We start from the raw sequence: 11,662 nt of genomic DNA, 5'->3' as shown, positions 1-11,662 counted from the left end.
GGATTTGTTATTTATGAGATTAAAAGAAATCACGCTTTTATAACTTTCTTTTCTTAAATTCACATGTACGTATTCTCGATATTGCGTAATGAAAAAGTGAGGATGCTGAAACGTTTAAAGACATGAAACGATAGCTAGCACTACGAATCGCCATGTGGCTGGATGATCAAACGGGGGTGTAGGAAGAGAACGAATAAATGGGAGAGAGAAAGATGGAGAAAGAGAGCGAGAGAGGGGGGTGATGAGATCATCTCGTTTCGTTTGGTTTCTCGACCGTTTCCAGGCTGCAGTCAGTACCGGTCCAGCGACCGATTTGCAGGGCTGTTTCTTCTCCGTTCGTATCGTCAAAATAAATCATTGAAAGGAAGGAGAAAGAGAGAAAAAAAAATTGATCGTTTCAGGTACGTACATATATTCGGTCAAAAATATCACTTTTCTTTCTACTTATAATTTTTACAGACAGTGTACATATATATAAATATATATATATATACATATATGTATGTATGTATGTATGTATAAAATTATTATATATATATATGTATATATATACATATATATAATATATATGTGTGTATGTATGTATGTATAAAATTTTTATATATATGTATATATATACATATATATATATATATATAAAAGTTTTAATTATTATAATTAATTTTTCTTTTTATTGTAATATTAATTAATATGTATATATATATATATATATATATATATATATATATATATATATATTACAAATGCATCTACATGTGCATTTATTATATATTTTTCTATTATTTTAAAAATGATGAAACGAAATTGTTTATACATACTTAAAAAAAAAAGAAAAAAGAAAAAGAAAAAAGAAAACAAAAACGAATGTTTTGTTCTTTGTTTCTCTCTCTCTCTCTCTCTCTCTCTCTCTCTCTCTCTCTCTCTCTCTCTCTCTAAATACATCTATCTTTCTCTTTTATTTTCATGGTAATAAAGTAATCATCCATTTTTAAAAGTTATCTCATTCTCGTAGGCGCGAATGTAATCATAACTTCTTGCAAACGGATATTCGACATCCTTTTTAAAAATCTTTGTCGTTTGATCCAATATAAATAATACTCGAATTTGGGGAAAATTAATGAAATACTATTTTTTAACGATTGTTCTTTGAAATAATTTTATGTGTTTCTCATGTCGTTGCTATTTAAATCGTCTTTTACGTTTTCAATTCTTTCCCCATTTCTTTGAAACATTCCGTAAACTACGTACTATTATTACATTTATGTATGCGAGCATATTGTAGGATTAAAGAACAAAAGAGAATTTCTTTTTGATTAGGATAATAAATAAATAACGATAATATTGTTATGAGTAACAATAAATATTTTACGAAAAAAAGATGGATGTTTTTTGTTTACGAAATTGCTTAAAAAAAGGAAAAAAAAGAAAAGAAAAGAAAAAAAAAAAAAAAAAGAAAGAAAGAATAAAAAAGAAGAAAGAAAGAAAAGAAAGAAAACGCATTCTATTATTTAATATCAACATATGAATTATTATGCAATGGAAATTTTATAGTTAGGTGATTTGATGGAATAGATTTTTTTTTTTTTTTTTTTTTTCTTATTATTTAGTATCAAAGATCCTTACAAAAAAAAAGAAAAATATTTGAAATATGTGTTCGTATGTGTGTGTATATATATATATATATATATATATATATATATATATATATATATATAAATATAAATACACATGCACACAACTTTCACGAGAAAAAAAAGTAGCGCCCTTCTCCTCTCTCGTCACCAATTGGCAGTGATATTATTACGCCGGCGCGCATTTATACGAAGTTTGCGTGTCAACTGGCTTCTCCCGATGGTTCTTCGGTCAGAACTCTGGTGTTACTCCGCGAATATTTTTCTGGTGTGTACATACTTACTCACGAACATTTACGAGCTACACGAAACGAATCGTTCAAAACCACCCACGGAATAAGATTATAACATTAACCTACACGTAGGCGGAATAAAACGAAAATGGAGCACGTACGAGTTGCAAATAATTTTACTTTTTTTTCTTTGGTACGTTGGCGTTTTATTTAACGAGATTAGGTCAATAGAAATAAGATGAAAGAAAATAGATAAAAGAGTTGACGAGATTCTTTTTACCTAACGCAACCAAATGTTCACAGTGATAGCCTAATCTCCTTTTTGAGATGTATATATATATATATATATATATATATATATATTTCTCGAGAAAATGAAACTTTGTATTATGAAAGAGAAGAAAAACAAAAAATAAGAGATGTTCTGCTGAACAATTCATTATCTTTTAGTTATAATATTTTTCTCTCTCTCTTTCTCTCTCTCTCTCTTTCTCTTTCTCTGTCTCTTTCTCCCTTGGTTGTTAATTAAGAAAATGAAAATTTCGCAATCTCTCGAGTGCAGTTATCATAAATACCGAAGTATCGTCCTACCTAAAAAAGACATCAAAGGAAGGCAAATAAAGTTTTAAGTTATCATTTAATTAATGTCGAAAGCGTATCATTGAAAAATGTTCAGAGCGATGAAAGTTTATTTTGTTTAATTTCACCGAGTTCTTTTTTTTTGTTTTTTATCAGTTCAAAATATATTTCTAAAATAAAATATTATTATTGTGAAAGAGTAAGTATTGAAAAAACGTGAAAAAGGTCTAATTAATTTTGATTTTGTTCACACAAATCGTATAAATAAAATTCGTTGAAATATCAAATGGATCTTTTTTTTTTTCTTTTCTCTCACTTTAGATTAACAGGAAATAATGTTTTATCGAGGCCTTGATTTCTCATTAACTCTTCCCTTGCGATAAACTGAGAGATGACGATACGTAAATAGATCTCGCCTCGTTCTTTCGTAGAAGTTAAAACATATGTATCTATGTACATATATGTATGTACGTATGGAACGAGAAGAAGGCATGTCGTAATAACATGTATGCGAAACAAGGAACGAAAGAGGTCGATCATGAATCGTCTTTTTAAAGTCATATATAACTTTTTCTTATTGGAGACGTACGCAAGACGATTATTTCCAAGTATTTAGGTTATCGCTTTGTTACTCCTATCAAAAGCCATAAGAGATTTATTATCGTTGATAATATTGACCGAAAGAATGGTATGATCGTTAACTTATATCGTTGAATTCTATCTATTTGAAAGTATCTTTTCGAAAATGATCGTCATGGTAAAAGGCGGTAAATTCAAAAATTCAAATAACGTTTCTAAGTGGTTATACAAATATCGTCATTTTCAAAATTTTGATTAAAATAAAGCAAAATATATATATATATATATTTTTTTTTTTTATATTATTTACAATCGATTTACTTTTAGAATGTTTATACATTAAATTAGATTTTTTTTTTTTTTACTTTACTTTATACAAAGAAAGAAATAAAAAAAAAATCGCAAACTTTTCAAATGCCTCTCGTAATTGATAATATCAAGATGGCGTTTGAATCATTAATTAATAAAAGTTAATATATTCGATTAATTTCAATCTACTAAATGTATGCGCGCCATTTAATAATAAAACTCATAAACGCACACACTTACTTTAAAGTACGCATTTATCGATCGATCGTTTGTCGCAGGGATCGCAATGCGGACGACGAGGCTGCAGCTGCTCTTCCTCGGGCTGCTTTTAGTGGCTCTTGTAACAGACGTGTCTGCACGACAGGTTGGTAAATCTTAAGTCGACCTATTTCTATATATTTCAATTTAATTAGAAAATATCTTTCGAATATTCGTAAATTATATTCTATCTTTCCAATTATTTTGATCGTTAATTATTGAACAAATTTTTAAATATGTACCTAATATATAAATATATAATAAATATCAATATCTCTATCAATGATATCTAGCATCGAAGAAAACATCGAACGACGACAACGACCGAGTCATCTTTTCAAGATGAAGTAATGAACATGTTAGAAGCTGATGAGGTAGCGGAAGATGAGAACAAAGATGCTGAAGTTTCTTTCGAAAATGTTGGAAATGAGCTTGCATCGAAGAAACAACGTTTGATCGAAGTAGATCCTTGTATGAATAAACATTGTGGTGCTGGACGCATTTGTAAGGTCAGTTTAAAAATCGTAGTTAATTAACAATCAGGATAAACGAACATGAGGATTAGAGATGTCTAATATTTTTTAATAATTTCTAGTCAACCGAAGATGGTATCGCCGAATGCGTTTGCGTCGAAATTTGCGATCAGGAAATCGATCCACGTCGTAAGGTCTGCACAAATTACAATGAAACTTTTGGAAGCGATTGCGAGGTCTATCAAACACGTTGTTTCTGTGACACTGGTGATACCAGGTGCAGAGGGCCTGATTATAAGCATGTTCATATCGAATACTATGGCGAATGCAAACAAATGCCAGTGAGTATGAACAAAATTCTGTATTATATTTATTGTCAATTCATTTTTGATATAATTAAATTCTCATATTAATTATAATTTCGTATGTCTTAAATTTATTAATTGAAGATATAAAACGAACGGTTCTATTCAATTATAAAATCGATTTTATATATATATATACATATATATATATATATATATATATATATATATATATATGTACGTAATTCAAAATAAATTTCAATCTCTTGTGTGAATCTCCTTGGTCGTGAATGGTATATTCGGTGTATCGATCTTCTCTTACTCACATGCATTTCTCGTTGCTACTCAGATGTGTAAGGAAGAAGACATGGCAGATTTCCCAAGGCGTATGCGCGACTGGTTGTTCAACATAATGCGTGACCTAGCCGATCGTCAAGAGTTACCATCGCACTACTTAAAAATGCAACGCGAAGCTGAAACGAACATGACACTACGCTGGACGAATGCAGCCATTTGGAAGTGGTGTGACCTCGATGGTCATCCACATGATAGGGCAGTTTCCAGACACGAACTTTTCCCTATAAAAGCACCCTTGATGGCCTTAGAACATTGCATAGCACCTTTCTTCGATTCTTGCGATGCCAATAATGATCACTTGATCACTTTGGTTGAGTGGGGCAAATGTTTGCAATTGGATGAGGTAGGTGATAAAAAAAAAACTAAGTACTAAATCAATTAGAAAACTTAATATACGAATTAATTTTATTCTATATAGAATAACAATTTTTCATATATATATATATATATATATATATATATATATATATATATATATATATATATATATCGATTTCTCGTTTCACATGATAAATCCAAGTAGTAAATTAATCAATTAAAAGTTACTACAAGATAAAATCCATTTCGGTATTCCTAATCCCGAACAAATCCTTGCGAGACACTTTGGAAAAGAAAAAGAGAAAGTTTCTTGCATTATTCCTATTCGAAGAACTTGGAGAGATTAAAGAAAAATTAAAAGAAAAGTAACAAATGAATGTTATATACAATATAACATATACATGCTATATACAATATATGTGTATATAGATAACATATATATATATGAATAATGATTTAAATAATTTATTAATCATTATTAATTTTATTAATTGTAGGATGACATCGATGAAAAGTGTGACGAACTAGCCGAAGCCAACAGCAATCTACAATAAATAATTCTATATATATATATATATATATATATATATATATATAATATATATATATTATATATATATGTGATAGATAATGGCTGTTGTGTTTGTGGACGGATCGAACGACAGGGCTAACGATAAATGAACGAGAAAAGGCTTTTGTATTGGCTACGTGCAGTGATAGCAATAGTAGTAGTGTATTACGATGGGAAGAGTGGGGATGAAGGGGGAGGAAAATGGCGGGAAAAATTAGAAGCAAGGCTTTGCGTATTCGATAACGCGCATGTCCCATGTAACAGACTCGTCGATATCGTGACCCATCGTGCTACTTGCAATTTTGAACAGTCTCGTTTAATCCTTCGTTGTTATTCCATTGATCGAAACTCGCAGCGGCCAATCGATTTCCTATCGTGCTTAACAAAATTGACAATACTCATTATCGTAATATTTTCAACGAAAGTCTATAACTAATCTGCTTATTTTATATAATTTTTCATTCATCCATCGAGTGCAAACTGCAAGACAGTATTTTATTCGTAATTTTCCAAACTTTTATTTTTCCCATTAAAATTCGTGTTTATTTGATGAATGTGTATATAAAAGTGTGTGTTTGATAATACAAATACACGTCGGTCCTTCGAATTTGAAACGTCCTTTCTAATACAGCGCCACGGATTGCTTTAGAATTAATTTTATTCGTATTTGAACCAAATCGTGACATATATGGTATCATTTCTTTTGATTCCCTTTTCGTTATTTAATCCTGGTAATATTCTATTTTTTAGAGATTACTTTAATATATATAAATGTATATCCTTGTATATCGAAATATTTTGTGCTACTGCCTTTTTACCTGTCAATAAAAATTCTCATGACATTTTTATTATGTTTATCTTTATCATTATCTTTTATCGTAGTTTTTCTACGCAATTAAAAAAATATTTTCTAAAGATATTTTTCTTTAGTTATATATTTTTCAAGAGAAAGAATTTTTAATATAAAAATCTTAGTTTAAGTTCGAAACTTCTTTTATCATATCACATAAAAGAATACATTAAAATCTATATTTTTAATATTGTAAATGTATAAACTATTCATTAAAAGTATTTAGTTTAGTTATGAATAGTATAAATTTCATTATTTGTTATAGAAAAATGTGTATACAAAATGTGAGGACCACCAGTTGCGTCCCAACCGCCATAAAAAAGAAAGAAAAAAAGAAAGAAAAATAAAAGAAGAAAAAGAAACAAGATAACACGAAACAAGAGAGAGAGAGAGAGAGAGAGAGAGAGAGAGAGAGAGAGAGAGAGAGAGAGAGAGAGAGAGAAAGAGAAAGAATAGAGATTGGAAAGTTCTCGAAGCTTCGTGATAAATAAAAAGCGATCCGTTGGCTCGCTGAGTATTCTAAAAGCAAATGAAAGGAAGGAATCACGTGGAACGTACAGTTCAGATTCAAGGAGAAGCATCGAAACGAACGCGTCGCCGTCTTCGCTTTCGTTAACGTGTTTCTCTGGCTCTTACATCCGTAGTACGACATTTGAACGCTTGAGATCGCAACGATCGCATCTTTATCGCATTGCTATTGGTCGTAAATGGTCACGTGAGTAGACCGCGGGACGCGGCAGCAGCGCCAAGCGTATTTGGCGGGATCGTGCTTAGACGGCGTCGTCTGTGCTCCCCGCAAGTCTGTCGTGTAGCGAACCGCAAAGGCTCTCCTAGCATAATGGTGAGTAATCCGCGAGTTTTTACCGGATCCTTCAGCCATCCACAATCGATATACATCTCCTCGTGTTCGACGGACTTTCGACCGTTTACTGACGAGGTTTCGTTCTTCTATCGCTCAAATTAATCGTGATTTTCGTCTGTGAACAGGCTGGTGGAAAGGCGGGCAAGGACTCTGGCAAAGCGAAGGCAAAGGCGGTCTCTCGTTCGGCGAGGGCTGGCTTGCAGGTGAGTTCATTATTCAACTAGTCTACGATTTAACGAAAACATACTTTTTTCTATACGTTATTAAAACGTCTAAATTAATATATAATTTTTCTACGTTTTTTCAATTGTTAAATTCAACGGTCTTTACATGCTAAACGGTCGTAGTTGGCGCGAAGCAAAACGAATCTTCTATCTTTTATCACTACCAACAAAGGGATGTTTGTTTTCTTATATTTATGAAGTCGCGCTTTTAACATTTAACTATTTATTCGATTCTACATAATTTATCGTATTCGTTCGACAATAAATGTAAGCGTTAGATGAATTAGAAAGTATTTTATTTCTCGAATTGAATTCTTAACAAAAGTTATGTTTGGTGTGGTCATTTCAAATAAGTCGTCGGATGGGACCGTTTACACTACAACCACCCCCCTTCCAACCCCTTTCGATCTTTCCCCTATCATCCCCCTTTTGATCGCCGGGCCTTTCAATTCATTCGTCCATCTCTGAATATTTTATACTCTTTTTCGAATCGACAATATTTCGAACTGTTCAACGAATAACATTTATGCCTTCATAATATAAATATCTTCTTTGAGAGAGAACATATTCTCTTTTCCTCTCTATTCTATCAAAGAGAATTATTTATTCTCGTGAAATTATATCTAAAGGATCGACAAATATGCATCATTGACGTTCAATCATTTCATTCGTATTTCTTCATGTTTTGACTTTTGGTTATACACACACACACATATGTATATATATATGACGTCATGTGATTCGTAAGAGAAGAATTTCATGAAGTATGACAAAAAAAAATAGAGAGAGAGAGAGAGAGAGAGAAAGAGAGAAAGAGAAAAAGAGAAATAGAAAATATCGATAGAAAGAAATATTCATTAGTTAAGATGAGGTGTGTGTTACGCGACGTTACGTTATAATAGAATTATTTTTTCACTCTTTCGTTTTAGAGGTTAACCAAAAAAGATGGACACTTATGTGTGTGTGTATATGTGGCTACGGCGACAAGGAATAAGGTGCTTAAGTTCGTTATTTATTCTGTATAAATGCGAAGGCTTACGCGCGCGCACGTGTGTGTTTGGCTGTGTCTGTGTGTAAATGAGAACGTATATGTAACTTATACTCCAAAGTACGTATATGTTTGCTTGCGTGCGTGCGTACGTGCGTGAATACTTGTAGGAAATAAAACGTTGGAAGAGTTTACAGAGACAGCAGAGGGATAAAGTTGTTGATCGTTTATGGAGTATAATCGATGTGTATAATACATTAAAAGGGGAAGAGAATGTAGGGCGTGTTAATAATGTTTCATCGAATGACGAAACGAATCTGTCAGAAAAGCTGGGAAACCTTCGGGAAAGCCGAATCTCTATCGCGTGCCGCTCGATATTCGTCCCGTTTGTGAATGTCTATGTGTGTAGTGTATGGTGTGTGGACCCTGGTCGACGAGAAAGACGAAATGTAGGAGAGAGAGAGAGAGAGGGAGAAAATATATCGTGATGATTCTCTCTATCTCTCTCTCTCGCTCCACTCCCATATTTTCGCAGTAATATTTTCGTATTTACAAAAAAATATTCTTAAATATACTTTCTTATATGTATATGTGTGTATATATATATATATATGTATATATATGAGTCGTTGGATGTATATACAAGTCAAGAAGAGACGCATTAAGTTATTGCGTGCCAAATCGACATAAATGTTTCAAAATTTACTTTAGTCTCTAGTATTAAAAAGATTAGGATAAATTTGCTGTTCATTGTACTATTTAATTCTTTTCTAACAACAACGGAAAGCTGCTGACGCGTTGTGTCAGAAAGGTCGATGTTATTTCGACGGACAATAGGTTACGATATATATATATATATATGTATATGTATGTGTATATATATACCATTCTAAAAATATTTCTCTCTTTTGTCATCGGAGAATATGATTATGGATTCCTTTTTTTAATCATTCTTTCTTTCTCTTTCTCTCTTTATCATTGATAATTTTGTTAGGTTAGAAAGAGAGGGGGGAAGAAGAAAGAAAGCGGGGGAATGCATGGGTGTTATATATTGTATAGATATATTAACGAGAATGGAAACTATTATTATTATTATCATTATCCTAAGTTAGTGTGTATGTTCATTTATTTTGATTTCAGTTTCCTGTAGGTAGAATACATCGACATTTGAAAAACAGGACTACCAGTCATGGTCGGGTTGGTGCAACGGCTGCAGTATACAGCGCAGCTATCTTAGAATATCTGACAGCCGAGGTGAGTTAGACTGGTGCGAAAGAGAAGAGAGATGTTGAGAAGGCGAGGGTCAGAGCTTTTGGTATGTGTTTTGTGTGTGTGTGCGTGTATGCACGCGCGCCTGTGAACATTTATAAGAGTATATATATGTATCTATATCTATCTATATATATATATATATATATACATATACATACGTAGCATGACGAGACCAACGTGTGATCGTAGTTAGAAAAGTGGCCGCAAGTGACGCTAATGATGAGCTCACGTGGGGTATTATGGCAGACTTTTCCCGCCATTATTTAGAAAAGAATATACATGATATATTATGAATTATTGATATTTATTTTTATAAACAAGATACTCGATTTTGAAACACAGTGTATAGTTATTGTGTTGCATAAGTTATCTATTTTAATATTTCATAATTATTTATTTCTTTATTGTATAGGTCTTGGAATTGGCAGGAAATGCGTCTAAAGATTTGAAAGTTAAACGTATAACTCCAAGACATTTGCAACTTGCTATTCGAGGTGACGAAGAACTAGACAGTCTCATTAAAGCTACTATAGCAGGAGGAGGTATGTTATTGTATTCTGATATTGAGTATATACTTTATTATAAGATCGTTGATCATTATTGTTTTCTTGTTGCAGGTGTTATTCCACATATCCATAAATCACTGATCGGCAAGAAAGGTTCTCAAAAGCCAGCATAATTTAGTGACGATTGAAGAACTATTTGAGAGATAAGTAGACAAAACAGATGTAAAGTGGCAGTGATTGTTGACAAAGTGTACCTACGTTATTAAACTAAATGGAGAGACTGGAGTGATGATATATATGTATATGGCTACATATATATATGTATACATATATATATTTATATATAAATATAAATGAAACAAATATTGATATAATTTAATATAGATAACGAAGAGATAAAGGAAAGACAAACGTTAAAAGCGTAATTTGACGATTGGGAAAAGGAATAGGGGATGATTTTGTTGGAGATGAAAATTCCTAGTGTGCATATAACGTGGCGATTAATCGAAGAGCAATGTGTTATAGCATCGCTCGCTCGAAACGATAGCGTTTGTTGCTTCGCCGATAATGTATATTTTAAATGAAAGGTTGAAAACGCTTCATTGTTCACACACACATTTATTTTACATACGTAATTATTATATCTAATTTTGTTTTTCGGCCACCCTTAACTATATTCGCGTTTTTGTTAAACTTTATTCTTTCTTTTCATTTTCTTTCTTTTCTTTTTTTAAATAATCGACGAACATTTCTCCGTCGTTTGGTAATCATTCATTTTCGATAGTGTGTGCGTGTCGAAATTGTCTGAGAAATAGTCATTTCCAATCTCAATAAGATTTCATCGAAGTCACATATTGTGTAATAATAAATCTTACATACACCTAAGTCTTTATAGGTACTATAGTAATTAATGAGAGATTACAGGAGATATATATAACAATTGTCATTAAGGAAGAGAGAGGATTATTATAGTTAGACAAAGACGATCGAAACAAGATTTTAATTTTTCTAAACTATTTATATTTCAAAGAGTCTATTTTGTGTTAATTGCACTATGTGATCATTTTAATGATTCCGATCTTTAGAATTTGTTTTCAAATTTTTTGGATGATGTATTTTAATTACTGTGATGATAATTAAAAAATATTTCTAATTGATGTCTTTCAATCTATTAAGCGGTAGAAACATAAGAAATCTGTGAGTATATAATGTTACTTATTAACATACTTGATAATGATATTATATAATGTATAATATAAAATATTGTAAGATCGGAAACTTTAAAAATTGATCTCATCGTGAATATATATTATTTCAGTTGCAGCAAATTCTCAAAAAATATATGGG

At 31.6% G+C, this 11,662-nt stretch overlaps 2 protein-coding genes across 3 annotated transcripts in view; both read left to right on the top strand.

The window, feature by feature from the left end:
- The first annotated feature begins 246 nt into the window (after positions 1-246).
- On the top strand, positions 247-6,459 carry LOC124955802 (SPARC). Its single transcript, XM_047510762.1, has 6 exons — positions 247-401; positions 3,610-3,695; positions 3,883-4,098; positions 4,185-4,403; positions 4,717-5,067; positions 5,540-6,459. Exons 2-6 carry the CDS (start codon positions 3,618-3,620, stop codon positions 5,594-5,596), a joined length of 921 nt encoding a protein of 306 aa, XP_047366718.1. The 5' UTR covers positions 247-401; positions 3,610-3,617; the 3' UTR covers positions 5,597-6,459.
- Positions 6,460-6,883: 424 nt separating this feature from the next.
- Positions 6,884-11,662, top strand: part of LOC124955804 (histone H2A.V) — a 5,421-nt gene continuing 642 nt past the window's right edge. The window contains exons 1-6 of one of the 2 annotated variants that reach the window (XR_007102974.1): positions 6,884-7,304; positions 7,451-7,528; positions 9,678-9,791; positions 10,222-10,351; positions 10,427-11,512; positions 11,634-11,662. The exon at positions 11,634-11,662 is cut by the window's right edge and continues 642 nt beyond it. Coding sequence is in view for 1 of the 2 variants with exons in the window: in XM_047510775.1 (XP_047366731.1) it covers positions 7,302-7,304; positions 7,451-7,528; positions 9,678-9,791; positions 10,222-10,351; positions 10,427-10,488 (387 nt within the window). In the remaining variant the exon portion in view is untranslated. Of the gene's footprint in view, positions 7,305-7,450; positions 7,529-9,677; positions 9,792-10,221; positions 10,352-10,426 lie in introns of both variants that reach the window. The other variant, XM_047510775.1, reaches the window with a different exon arrangement.

This window comes from Vespa velutina, chromosome 19 (genome assembly GCF_912470025.1).
Source record: "Vespa velutina chromosome 19, iVesVel2.1, whole genome shotgun sequence".
NCBI lineage: Eukaryota > Metazoa > Arthropoda > Insecta > Hymenoptera > Vespidae > Vespa > Vespa velutina.
The sequence above is the reverse complement of the archived record's forward strand: the minus strand, read 5'-3'. Positions and strand labels throughout refer to the sequence as shown.

Excerpts from the sequence above, each read along its gene's own strand:
- LOC124955802 (XM_047510762.1), top strand. The coding sequence starts at position 3,618 with ATGCGGACGACGAGGCTGCAGCTGCTCTTCCTCGGGCTGCTTTTAGTG. Across the intron at positions 4,099-4,184 it reads GTGCTGGACGCATTTGTAAG|TCAACCGAAGATGGTATCGC; the intron begins GTCAGTTTAAAA and ends AATAATTTCTAG. Across the intron at positions 5,068-5,539 it reads AATGTTTGCAATTGGATGAG|GATGACATCGATGAAAAGTG; the intron begins GTAGGTGATAAA and ends TATTAATTGTAG.